At 37.4% G+C, this 14263-nt stretch overlaps 4 protein-coding genes across 4 annotated transcripts; 2 read left to right on the forward strand and 2 right to left on the reverse strand.

The window, feature by feature from the left end:
• Positions 1 to 451: 451 nt before the first annotated feature.
• BDB00DRAFT_758206 (uncharacterized protein) lies at positions 452 to 1416 on the reverse strand (the record flags this gene model as incomplete). The annotated part of the gene is made up of 3 exons (XM_053119039.1): positions 452 to 860; positions 966 to 1139; positions 1286 to 1416. 3 exons carry the CDS (start codon positions 1414 to 1416, stop codon positions 452 to 454), a joined length of 714 nt encoding a protein of 237 aa, XP_052982648.1.
• Positions 1417 to 3437: 2021 nt separating this feature from the next.
• BDB00DRAFT_758276 (uncharacterized protein) lies at positions 3438 to 3605 on the reverse strand (the record flags this gene model as incomplete). The annotated part of the gene is made up of 1 exon (XM_053119047.1): positions 3438 to 3605. A coding segment is annotated over one exon (168 nt), but the record flags the coding sequence as incomplete, so codon positions are not given.
• A 5513-nt stretch (positions 3606 to 9118) lies between these two features.
• Positions 9119 to 9436, forward strand: BDB00DRAFT_758261 (uncharacterized protein; the record flags this gene model as incomplete). Its single annotated transcript, XM_053119044.1, has 1 exon — positions 9119 to 9436. A coding segment is annotated over one exon (318 nt), but the record flags the coding sequence as incomplete, so codon positions are not given.
• A 75-nt stretch (positions 9437 to 9511) lies between these two features.
• BDB00DRAFT_758327 (uncharacterized protein) lies at positions 9512 to 9667 on the forward strand (the record flags this gene model as incomplete). The annotated part of the gene is made up of 1 exon (XM_053119051.1): positions 9512 to 9667. A coding segment is annotated over one exon (156 nt), but the record flags the coding sequence as incomplete, so codon positions are not given.
• Between the last annotated feature and the right edge of the window lie 4596 nt (positions 9668 to 14263).

A 14263-nucleotide genomic window follows, 5' to 3' on the forward strand; every position in this document is an offset into this window, starting at 1 on the left:
GTAAAGTACTGTATGACAATACCTGGCCGACGCATAAACTCATGAATCATAAAGAACCTGGAAATCCTGCTTCCGGGAACATTTCTCGGATGCCCTCGTCATGCGCGAGAGAGTTATATATGACGGTCTTTGTGTACCAGAAAGTTACTGTCTTCAGAATCTAAGTCCCTACTTTTCTCACGGTTCATTCTAATTGACGTTTAGCACTAGGTGGGTCTTGCTAGAAGCGAGCTTGTATGGTTAATATCCCCTTGATGTAAGAGGTGTCCATATCTTTCCTCTCACTACATCTTAATTATGTACCTATTACTATCGAACCTTTTTCTCTCCTTCCCTGATCCAGCCAACCTTTCTTAACTTGAAACCATATTCACCTTTCATTCTCTTTTTTTCGAGGGGGACGATGGACTTCAAGAACTAATGTCAAATCAAAGCTGGTTCAGCAAACTTTTTAATAGAATTTATAGGATGAAGGAGGAGGATTATGTAGGGTAAATTGGTTATTATTAAGGAACACGGGCGTTTGTTGTTGTTGGGTGGCAGCTTGCGGTGATTGAGGTTGTGATTGCGGTTGCGGTTGCTGCTGCTGCTGTGGTGGTGGTGGTGGCTGTTGTTGCTGCTGCTGCTGTTGCTGTTGCTGTTGTAATTGCTGAGACTGCTGCTGCTGCTGCTGGGCAGACATTAGCGGAATAGCGTCACTCGTTGACAAAGTCGGTGAAGACGGTTGAGATTGATCCCCTTTAGACTTTTTGCCAGGCTTTCGTCCAGTCGGATTGGTATTCCCGCTTTCATAGCGTTGCCGTTTTTTAATCACATCCGTCTTCATTGATAGCGGTCGCCGTTCATGATGTAACTTTAAGCTATGATTTCATGGAAAAAAAGATAATAGATTTAATTGAAAAATCACACGTACATTTGTTATTGCGTAAAACTTATTCCAATAGAGTGATGAAATGTTAACTTACTATAAGCCACATGCATTACATAGCGGGGAACCAGCAGTATCGCGTCTCCATAATGGTGTTTTTGTGGTTTGGCAATTGGAGCAGACCAGCTGCGCCGCTTCGTCGTCTCGCATATCCTTACGTCCATTGTTTGGCTTCAACGTCTTGGGTCGCGGTGCATTGTGAAGTTTTTGACTGTATAAACGATCAAGTTATTTGGGGGTGGGTGCAAGACAAAAGAGAGAGAGAGAATGAGTAAACAGGGGAGCCAGTCAGTAAAATGTGCATTTTAATATAATCAGATCTGGATGAAAGAACTGTCTCTGCCCAAGTATACTTACTAGAGACCGCATGCATTGCATAGCAGCTCGTCATCCACCGACCGTCTCCATAATGGTGTTTGCGTGGCGTTACAGTTACTACAAATCGGCTTGACGCCACTTCCATCACCTCCACTAGAACATGCAGCCATGGATTTCTTGGGTTTGATGGCACTCGTAGCAGAGATAATTGCAGCAGTAGTAGTAGTAGTAGTGGTAGTATTTATTGGTGAAGTAGTCGTAGTAGGAGCCGGAGCAGCACTGCTTGTCTCCGGAATAGGAGTAATAGTGGCCGTGGGTGTTGTGACAGAGGATGATGAGGAAGACGGAGGAGTACTGACGAGTGTTTGTTGTTGTTGATGATCGTTACTTTCATTGAAACGGGTAGGTGGATGTGACAAAACACTTTATATAGTGTGAAGGAGTCTGGGTTAGCCAAAGTATGTTCGCGTGATAACGATGATGATGTACGTCACCTCGTGCAAATCCCAGTTCCATATACACCTTCCTTTTCTTTCTTTCTTTTAGTAACTTACATAGTATTAGAATCATATGTAGTAGGGTCTATTATGTGTGTTGACATGCCAGGTGGTGGTGGGGAACATGAGCTAGCAGCAGATGAAGATGTAGTAGATGCCGATGTAGATAGTGATGGTGTGGTAAAGTCTGAGGATGTATGTTGCTGCTGTTGTTGTTGCTGTTGTTGCTGAAGATGCTGATGATACATGTGTGTAGGCGAACTGACGGATGGAGCAGGCATACCGATAAACTTGCCACGAGCCTGTGCGCAAGCCGAAGGCTGTGGTGGTGGCGGCATCACTGAGTTTGCGTTGCTGTTGTTATTTGAAGATCCAATGTAGCTCAGCCTCGGCTGCTGCTGCTGCTGCTGCTGATGCGGTTGTGGGGTTAAACTCGGTTGCTGCTGCTGTGGGTGTTGACTAGGACCGAGAACTGGACTTGTCGGAACGGAGAAGGATAGATGTTGTCCCTGCTGTTGTACTGGAAACGATGTTGTCATGCGATCGAGGATGGCCTTGTCGTCGATTACCATAGGCACAGACTGTTGTTGATGGGGATGCTGTTGTGTTTGCGGTTGTGTCTGCTGTTGTTGTTGTTGTTGTTGTTGTTGTTGTTGTTGTTGTTGTGGAGGTTGCCGAGATGCTTGAGGTTGTTGATGCATTATTGCTTGTTGTTGCTGTTGCTGCTGCGTCTGGGGTTGCTGTTGTGATGATGATGATGATGATGATGACGACGATGCTGCTGCTCCTGCAGCTTGCTGCTGGTGCTGTTGACCTTGTTGCTGGTGCTGTACTTGAGGAGGTACAGGTGATGGAAAGTACAGTTCTACAGGCGATTCATAGCTGTCGAAATTCCATTGGGTGCTCAATCCACCCAAGCTTAGATCATTTCCATTTGAAATATCCTGTGCAATGGCTGCAGCAGCTGCAGCAGCCGAGTTATTCGTACCAGCTGTCCCTGTCGGCAAGAACCCCTGGAAATCTCCCAGCGCACCAAATATGTCGTCTAGTTCTACCATTTGATCGCTGGCCTGGTCAGATGTGAACTGATGTAAAACAAAAGTCTGGTGACTTCCCAGATTATCGACTTGATCCGTGCTGTGGTTGTACGCATCCATTTCAGGTATCTGGATGGCAGCTGATAACTGTATCGGGAGTGTCGCTGCCGTATGCATCGACTGCTGCTGCTGTTGCAAACTAGCTCCACCGCTATTACTACTGTCAGTGACAACGGGCGGTGTCGACACAGACTGCTGTGCTGCCTGTTGCCGTTGTTGTGCTTGCCAAAGCTCCATTTGCTGCTGGTTCTGCTGCTGTTGTAGTTGCAACTGTTGTTGTTGCGCTTGAGCAGCCTGTTGCTGTTCCTGCTGCTGTTTCTGTTGTTCAAGTTGCAACTGCAACTGCTGCTGCTGCTGCTGCTTCTGCTCCTGCTGCTTCTGCTGTTCTTGTTGCAATTGTTGCTTTTGTACTTGTTGGTCATTGGTGCGACCTAATTCATCCTGCTTTCGACTACTCGTTGCTGTGGCGATCCGTTTATTACTAATACTGTTATCTTTCAACGGCGTCAATTTCGAATTCTGGTGATCGAGCTGACGGGTCGTACTACGCGACAACTTGCGGAATGGGGCATTGGACCTCTCGGTCAAGAGGTGGTGGCGGAACCATAGCCGCCAGGACAGGTTTTCGAGTCTTGAGCCGTTTTCTAACGAGTCTTTGACCTTGGTGCATACCCTCCAGGTCTTTGATAAGTCCTCTTCGGAATCGAGGTTGGCAAAAGGCGAAAATGACTTGTTGCCTTTAATCTTCAAGGCAAGCGGCGCCATCACCTTTGAGTTTTAATGGTTTTCGTTGTTTGATATGGAGGGGGGGAAAGGGAAAATAAAAAAAAAGAAGAGCAGGTACTGTGGGGTCTGTGTTTGGGTGGAACTGATAGGGCACTTTTGCTATTTTGTTGTTGGGGGGAGCAGAAAGGGTAAAAAATAAAGTAAAAATCAGAAAGGGCATATGTACCTCAACCTGCGCACACTCAAAAAAAGTCAGCGGCAAACTTTTTCAATTGGAGGTCCGCAAAGTATAGGTGCGCTTTGTGGTGCTATTCTTTCAAGAGAGTTCAAAGCTATTCTCGTCTGCTATATTACAGGACTGGCATACTTGTACTGGCATACTTGCTGTGTGGGCAAGCCTTGAATTGTTCGCCCATAAACCTCAAATTTTATTGGCCAGATATTTTGCCTAGTTAAAAATACCACTTGGACTGCTATTTCCTGATTTGAGTTCATTATTTTGAAGTTTTTGTTGGCACTTGTTTTTATTTGTTGTCCCTGGATCTTGTATCTTTACTATGGAAAATTATCTTACCACTACCTTTATCACTCGCCCAGCAAATGATGATGCGCCTGCAACATTATTTATTTCGAGATCAGAATATCGCAACTGGATCGAAGCTCAAGAGACGCAATACAACTGCAAGTTTTATAATAAAACGAAAACTGAACGTGGACGCAAAGAGAAGAACGAAGAGTATCTTCAAAATGGATACACACCTCCTCCACCCGGTCAAAAGCGCAGCAGAGGAAGAGAAGCATTCTACTTCAATGAAGTAAACCTTTCAAAAAATTTTATTGTAAACATAAAAAACATTTGTGTGATACTTATTAGATGACTTCTACTTCTGCTTTGTGTATAATCCATCTGCGATAGTACTACACGTGCCAACGGGCTGGTCCTCCTCGTGGAACGAACTCATTTTGTTGCAATTGCCAAGCAGGATTTACTGCCTTTGTCAACCAAGACAGTGAAAACAAGGACATGATCACGGTACAATACCGGCGTAAGCATACGGTCATGAACCTGGCAGCAACATAGATACAACATCCGGTACACTCCCTAGCTTTGTGATGCAATTCATTCAAGAGCAAGTAGAGAAAAGTCTTACCTGGAGAAATATCAAACATATGCTTCGTCTCGACAAAGATGTTCTTGATAAAATCTTGGTTGACGAAACATATGATAACATACCTCAATCCATTCGAGTCAATTATCACCATGTCTATTTTGCAATGAAAGTGCATCTTCGACGTCAATCCCAACTTGATCCTTCCATGGCAATCAGTCTTGGTAAATGGGGTGACAAAATAGAACAAGAGAAAGGACATTTTACTTCAAAAAATCTTGATAGATATGAAGAGGGAATGTTCTTTTTCGCGTTCATGTCACAATGGCAATTAAATGTACAACAATCGATCCAAATGGATATACATTATACACGTACGTAATCATATATATATTCCTTGTTATATAGCAATTGAAAGAGGACGGAGACCTTGTTTGTCTTGATTCACCCATAAGACTTGTGTGGATGGTGCCAATCATGACTGTTATCTCTATACACTTGTAGCAAGATGCAGGACTACCGCAAAGGGCAAGCCATTGGCGTGGATGATCACAAATTCACAAGCTCAATATCCTATTTTGTATTGGCTTCAATGGCTGAAGGATGAGCATGAATATATACCACCCCGTGTTATAATCGACGATTCTGATACAGAAATTATTGCTATTAATAAGGCGTATAACTATGTAAATGATGATCCGTCCACTAACACATTTACTGACAAAGTGAAGATACTTATCTGCCACTGGCATGTCCTTAGAGCATGGAAGAAGAACATTCTTTCCAAACTCACCGCAAAACCGTCCACTCCATCGAAGACTCTGAAGGAGAAGAAAGACATGCGTGAACATGCACTTTCCCTAATGATGAATATGATGAAAGCTGAGGTACCAACGGATTTCGATCTTGAACATGAACGATTCGAAACTTGGTCCATTGATAGTGAGGATGAATGGGAAAGTGCTCGTTTGTATTTGTACTTTGAGAGGGAGTTTCTTCCTAAACGTGAGAAATGGAGCCAATCATGGCGCAGTGTAAGTTTTTGCTTCATCTTATATTTTCATGTACATTTTCGACGAATTCTGTTACTAACCACGAATATAAAAGCACCATCATCACATAAACACAAACAACTACATAGAGAGCTGGCATCGTCACCTCAAAGAAGTTTACCTACCAAGCTTGCGAAGACAACGTGTTGACGTGCTTGTCTATATCCTTTGGAGCCATGTTCTTCCAGATATAATGCAAGATCATGTTTGTACGGTAGCCAACTTTAGGCTTCGTACAATGAACAAGGCAGAAAGAATGAGACTTGCAAGAGTCAATGAATTGAACGGTAAGTATCTCTTTCGCCATTTAATATAATATTATTTCATATATACTATTATACAAACCTTTTTGCGCACATCATAGATGAAGAAGCCGCTGCCAAAATTGTTGGTCAAGAAGGGAACGTTTACAAAGTACTTTCTTTCACTGACCCGGAAGAAAGTACTACATATGATGTTTCGGTCAATATCGACGAAGATTATCTTGTGTCGTGCACTTGTGTCGATCACCAGACAAACGGTTCACCATGCAAACATATGTATTTGGTATGTAAATACATAAGGGACTTGAGCGATCATTAACCTTTGTTTATATAAAGATCAATCGTGTCCTTGGAATCAGTTTGATCCGTCTACTATCACCACCACCATCATCATCATCATCATCGTCACAGCAAGAGCAACAGCCAATACAACAACCACAACATAGCATCATGGAAACTGATGAAGCTGCATCCACAGCATCCGAAACTCTTTCTGAAGAAGCTATGGATAGGTAAAATATAAAAAAAAATTATCAGATTAATAATAGTACTTGAAATAATGCTTATGTTTTTGTAGATTTATGGATTCTTTTGAACGACTGAAGATTGAAGTCGAAAAAACAAAAACAAAAAAACGCGTATCTGTTCCTGTTCTTGGCCGACTTGCAACAATGTTCAACGATCAAACAAACGAGTTGAAAAGCTGGAACAGCTCAAGAACCGGTCCTTCAAAATATCAGCCTCGCCATTAAAAGTATTTCATAATTATCAACGTTAATATTAAGATGTTAGATGTGTGGCATGGTCGTGAAGGTTTTTGTTTTGGTGAGATATGTGAGAGACGGAAAGAAGAAAAAAACAATCGGCAAAAGAAATTACGTCACAAGATTTTGTTAGATTTAAATGGGGTTGATTGGTTGCTGAGAAAGAATGAGCAGCAGCCAATGGAAACTAAGGTTTATGGGCGAACAATTCAAGTTTTCGATGGGAACATACTTGCGTGAGGTTTAGGCATTTTATTATTGTCAAGCAACCTTTTTCATCCTTTTTTTATTTCTTTTTCTTAAAACCATCTGAAGGTCCATCATATAAAAACGCGCAAGTAAGCACATTTGCTCTTCACGATCGTAGGAATATTGATCTAATTAGAATTTTAAGATAGGTCTGAGACATGAAGAAACAAAAATGTGTTGCGTAGAAGCGGAATCGGATACTTGATTTATAAAGCTAAGTATTATATTTCGTGACAAAAAAAAAGCAGGTGTTTCTATCAATTCATGGGGGCGGAAAAATGGCCTCTGGGTAAAAGGGGGTAGTCAGCTAAATTGAAAGTTAGCAACGTTAGTGACTAACTCTGGTTTTGAAAACTGCTAATTTTAGCAAATAAATGGATTTAGCGGGCAATTTTTAGCAGGGAATTCTGTGCGCCAGTGGTGCGGAAATCCTACCTGGGTGTGACTGGGGGTGTGCATGAGGGGGTGTGCAAATAGACCTGCCCATAAATTCATTCCTTTTGAATCTTAAAAAAAAAAACTTGACTTTAACTTTACCTAATTTCAACAACTTCTTCCAGTTTATATACCTTATTTTTTCGTGATTTACAAGATCTATTGTTCGCATGGAAACCATCAATACAAAATTTTTCCAAACTACTTTTACCGAAGAAGTTGTACGCGATTTACATTTAAGAGGTAACTCAAATCATGTAAGAAGTGTATTACTTCAACTCGAAAAACATACATACAATCGTTTTATTTATTTTACCTCTGTAGACTTTTGGCTTTTGGAAGAGCCCTGTCACTGGACTCTCACGCACTATTTAGAAAGCCTGGTAAAACTTGACCCAGCCGTTTCCAACCGAAATGCGTCAATTCGCATCCGTCATGACGCTAAAATAATTCAAGAGCATGTGGTAGCTGGCACTGTGGCTGAAACGATGGTTACAGCTATTGTAAATTACCCAACTGTAAGTATAATTATAGGATAATATTAGAATTCGCTTGCATTATACAGTATGCTCACCGTAGTTGTTTTATAGAACGCTCGAGGTAAAAAAATATTTCAAGAATACTTCAAACACCATACTACACCAATAGGAATTGCGGCGATGAATTTTGAAACACAAAAAGTATGCCTATTGTTCAATAGTTACAGGCAAGATCGAGGTAAAATTTGTTCTAACATAAATTTGTAGTCACGGTTACGAAGCATAATGTCGCAAGTAATAGCTGATGAAGAAGAAATTAATATGCGTAAACGAAATTATGGAGAGAGCTCGGGCAATAGTAGTAAAATTGAGTAAAAAAAAGTACGAATTGATAATAATAATATCGAAGGAGAAGAAGATGACAACAAAGAAAAATGCATTTGGACTGAATGGAAAGAATTCCTGGGCAATCCAGATAATACGTCACATTTAATTCAATTGAGGTAAACAGAAACAATTTCACTTTCCCCACTTTATAGTGACTTCACTATTAAAACTCACCAGGTTATATTCGTTTTATTTCATAAACTTGATGTAACATGTTTTACTTATTGAGAATCATGCCATTAACTAGTCTGGAAAAGCATAATGTAATCTGGTGTGGAAAGTTGGTACGACGTCGAAGCTGCTATTCAGCAGAACTTTATGAAAAAACAAACGAAGAAGTAAGCAGTATAAAACTTGAAAGCGTTGACTTGTGCTTACTTGATTTTGTAAGTGACGTGACAGATGCGGTATGTATCCATTAATAGAGGGAGAATACATGAAAAAGATAATAACTGATATTTTATTAGACATCCCGCCAGGTTATGGAAGACACCATAGAAAAGCTTAATCGCCTAGAACTTGACGATGTTAAATTGGTTTCAGAACAGAAATTTATTAGTAGCATACTTTCAACATTGTAAGTATACACTATCGAGTTCTTACGCAACTATAAGAGGCTTACGGATCATTATTGTTTCCTACAAATTTTAGTGCCGAAGAAGTGTATGTTAACGTGGGAGTAGAAGTGTTGCAAAAATCCGAAACAATTTACAGATATTACATATTTGATCCTTGTCTTAAAAACGTTGCCAAGTATCTTCGTCGCACTGGATACAAAATTACGTTTTTACCTGGTGAAATTGAATTGAATGCGATCACCAAACAGTTACAACAATCTGGAATGAAAGATGGCCGGTATCATTACAACGCAGATGGAGTGCTTCGTGCTGATGAATTTTTAAACATGGAAATTCTCTTAACTGAAGTCTCAAACGGTTATGGAAGTAACAACAGTGGAAAGTCTAGTTTTGATCATTACAAGGCTATGTTTGGAATGCTTGCTATGTTACGAACATTAGCTCAAAAATATTCAAAGGCATCATTTAACACATTCCAAAAATTAAAGGTGCATTTTTTACATGGACATGGTAAGCAAAACGACTGTTATCGTTTTTCGTATGTTCCATATTAATTTTTATATTGACTTTTTATTTTGTATTTAGGTTATGCAATTCGTCATTGGAGTATGTCAGTCTAGGCACCGAGTGTTTTTGTTATGCATAAAGAACAGTGTGTTGAAGTACCTGTCAACGTTTCCGAAAAAAACGAGCTTTTGGTTCCATTTATAGAATTTTATTCAACTGTTGCTGTAAGTAGTATAAAACGAAGAAATGGAAGAAGTAATCAATCTCACTCAATATAATTATTATTGCATAACTTTAGGCTGGCTGTGCAGAAACTGTAGATATCATGGTATTACTAAAGGCGGAGCATGTTGCAGCTTCACGAAAAAAGTGCAAAACAACATCTCTTACAAGTATTGTTGATCCCGTGATTGTAAGACTCAACGAAGGAAAGCACATGACAATTGTTGCTGATGAAGGTCCCATGAGCGTACCAGGAAGTCCCGATCATGACTAGTGAATTCAATATGACATTTCTTGTTTTATGATCTATATTTTCATGAATGTAAAAAAAAATAAACATTTTTATAAAGGGCTGATAGTGGGCTGGTGAATTTGATGGAGTATTGTGATATTATTGTTAGTCTATCCTTCTCCAGTTTCTAGCCATCTAATTATTTCTTATATTCTTTATAGGATTTAGTCTGTACACTGGTGATTCATCTTTGACCAAGTTCCTCCCGATATTGACTGCATTTGTTCCAACATTTAGGCGTCCTACTATTAGTTGTCTAACCAATTATAATCTACTAGCTGTAATATAGATAATAAAATTGCTATGACCGGTATAACCATCAGTGGCCGAATTAATTATTAATTTACAATAAAAATAATAAAAATTGAATTTTTTTATTTATATTAGTAGCCTCATGAGAAAAAAAAGAGCGATTGTTTAAAGTACATAACAACAAATAAAAATGAACACAACACAACACACTGAACAACTCGATATTGAAATTAAAAATTTAATTGATAATGAATGGACTTTTCTTGATAAATCTTGGCCTGAAATGCAACATAGATTTAATCATAGAACAGCTATTAAAGATATGAAGAATAATACAATAAATGATATAAAGGATGTATTACTTAATAGATTTGGATTTATACCTGTATTTTATTTTCTTACAGTTTTATATGGAAATATTGAATATCCAGGGCTATACCGCGAGATTGAAAAAGGACTTGCATTATTATATCATATGGTATCAGGTGTATCAGGAAAGGATATGCATACTGTTATGCCATATGCGACATTTTATGATTTATATAAGCGGTTCTGGATTACTAACTATAATGAATTGAATAAAAAGGTAAAACAAGATCTAGACAGTATGTTCTCATCACCACGTATTCGCACTCTATCAGCAATAATAAACAATCCAGATGGTTTTAAGAATGTTACACTATTTATTGATGGACATGATAATAAAATAAAGTATTATAAACCAAATGAGTCACATTCACAGTTATATTCATATAAATTAAAAGGGCCAGCTGTACATACACAAGTTATACAGGATATGAATGAAATAATTACACATGTTTCAGTATCTGAAAAATGTGCTATCGGAAATGATGGTACTATGTTTATTAATATGAAACTATATTAAAAAATAAGTGAGGCAGATTGTTTAGGAATGGATGGTGGATATAACTTATTTATACAAAAGTTTAAAGATAATGCGACAGATGCCGGATATAGTTTTTATGATCGTAATTTTTTTACATCCCATAAGAAAAGAACCAGGACAAAAGTTAACAATCAATGAGACATACTTTAATAACAAGTTTGGATCATTTCGTTTAGCAATAGAAGCACAGTTCTCTATGTTAGGCTCTAAATTTGAACGATTTAATAATAATCGTGCAGCATTGCAAATAACCGATATAAGATATTATAATATTCAGTTTCGTGTTGCTTGTATTCTTACTAATATATGGCGATTTGTAAATAAGTATAATATAGAGGTACAACCATATCATAAATTATGGTATGGAAAAAATTTTGAATTCCTAAGTAAGAAAAACAAACTTGACTTAGTATTTTCAAATGAGCAAAAAGTAAATACTGAATATAACGAAATGGTTGACATGCAGCAGAAATTTCTACAGCTTAACATTAATCAATCAATAGATATGGCTATAGATAGTGAGGACGAAACTGAAAATAATACATCTAAACGCAAGAGAAAAAATCAAAGAGAACAGAGAAATATAGAACATAGTAATTCATATGAAATTGAGAAGATTGTAGGACATGTGTATACTGATAATAAGTACATATTTGAGGTTAAGTGGGTTGGATATAGTGTAAAGGATAATAGTTGGTTAACAGTTGATAAGTTTAATTCCCGGGAAATGCTACATGAATATATGGCCACACATGGTATTCAGCTCTAAATTAATTTCTTACTTATTTGCTTATTAAAAAATTTCATATTGAAACTGACTGCATCAACTTTTCGTTTACTTGCCCAATTATATTTATGTTTTATGCATTCATTAGTTATACTTGTACTTATATTAGTATCTGTTGATTTATTTTTGACGTCAGTTTCTTTTGTTATATCTATATCATCTATTATAGCCTGTTTTATATCCTTATGCTTTTCAAAATATTCTTTTGGCTGTATTTCTTCTACTATTTGCTTGTTTCTCCGTTTATTTTTAATGTGTCTTTTTTTCTTTTTACGTTTTGGTATATTATTTGGTATGTTGCAGTCACTGCTTTTCTCTGATTCAGATGTACTTACATCTATGTATTTATGTTTCTCTATATCTTCTGGTGGGTTTTCCCAATCAGTAGTATCATTTACAACATCATCACATTTTATATCATTAAACACATCTTCCCAATGCCTACAATCTACTGATGATGGTACCTTTACAGTTGACCATCCTCTATTATTTTGTTGAGGCGGATTATGTTGTTTATTGTTCTGTGTATTATTACTATTATGTTTTTCTTCTCGTTCCTTCATCATATTCTTCTGTGTCAGCTAATTCTTGTAGTTCCTCTACTGTTTTATCCATCGGTGTATATTTTTTAATATCATCCTGACCACTATTATGTGCATAACGGATAAATGTATGCTGATCTTGGTATTCGTTTTCGAATTCACCTTTGTATAAGTCCTCATACATATCTATGTTTTCTAATATATGAATTTATTTTCATAATCCTTCACCTTCATTGTGTATGGATTCCATATTATATGACCTTTACGGTTCTTATCAACATAGATAATATATAAACGATTGAGCGTTGGCTCTAACTCATATACTGATTTGTTTTTGTATAACATGTGCGGCATATAGTTACTATTCAGTATTATTGGCATATTTTTCTTTTTAGTTATTGACTTTGTGAATTTGCCATCAAGTTTTAACCGTGTTCCTTCTAACATTTGGTTTAAAAATGTTAATTTGAAATCAGAACCTGTTTCTTCATTATACATAAAATCATAATCATCATCCTTATAATCTGACCAATCATTTTCTTTATTCATTAGATATGCTCGATGGCCACCTTGTTCTAATACATCAATGTTATATGTCTTACCTACATTTGATGGACCTACAATCCAGTATTGTGGTATCTTATTTTTACCACTAAACATTGTTTCAATCCCAAACATAGACAAACATAGACCACATATGTAATTTATTTCCAGGGTTATTTTCCATATCGGCATCATGAAAGTAAGAATTTAAATTTGATTTTACAGTATCATATTTCCATAGCAATTCTGGATATATTTTGGTAGCCTTCCGTATATTAAGCTGCTTCGTAATTAATTGATATCCAAGTAACTGTTGGTGCATTTTTCTGGTCTTAACTTCATAATTTGGATCCATATTATAACAAATATAATCTTTTCCTTTCATACAGTAGCTAATGGACTTTTGTGGATTACCACCTGGTTTAATATTTGGAGTAACACCATCGATAGTAAAGAATTTACGTGCTGTTTTTGTGTCGAACCGCTCATTCATTTGTATCCATATATGACCATGTTTCTCACCAGTTTCTGGTGCAATTTCATCACATGCAATTGCCTTTTCAATTCGATAACCAATACGTTCATGTTTTATAAACCATTCCATGATTTGTTCTTTTGTTAAATGGAAGTCCTTACAAATATATATGAACAGCCCTTTAGTGTTTTGGAATCGGAATTCTTTGCCGCCCTGCGAGGAATCTGCACCAGAGGTGTTACCCTCTAACATTGCATCGGAAAATTGAGGATTTGAGGATTTGAGGAATTTTGCAAAAGCCCTAATCCGTCCCATTATTGCAGTACGGTTCTCGTCCCTTACTTCCTTTGTTATGTTAGCCTTTTTGAGGTCCTTTTCGAGTTCGACCCTTAGTTGGTCAGCAATTGTTTTTTCACTAACATCTTGATGATGTTCAGCAAGATGCTTTGCTCTTTCTATTAAGAGTGTCAATGTTATTCCTAAAATAGGAATAAATTCAGCCATAATGGCAATAAATGTGAGGAGGTTCATTTGGTCCATGTTGTGTTTTCGTTAGGGTAGTTTTGTTGGAGTGCTAAAAAAAATATAACAAATATATTTTGCTTTATATTCTGTGGTATTATTTTTATATTAAAAAAAAATTCAATTTTTATTTTTTTCAAAAATTTAAATGTATGCATGCCAAGACATTCATGCATGAATTATTTCAATAAAAATGAATTTGGCTATCCTGATATATCTTAGCTAATAAGTCATCTAGGGTTACTAGATCGTATTAAAATCATCATAACCATGGCCAGTCCCCTTACTATTCCATTGCAAGATAGAAACGAGTTCCTTTTAAACCACCCTGA

The sequence above is a fragment of the Zychaea mexicana genome (genome assembly GCF_025766255.1).
Source record: "Zychaea mexicana strain RSA 1403 chromosome Unknown BDB00scaffold_14, whole genome shotgun sequence".
Taxonomy (NCBI): domain Eukaryota; kingdom Fungi; phylum Mucoromycota; class Mucoromycetes; order Mucorales; family Lichtheimiaceae; genus Zychaea; species Zychaea mexicana.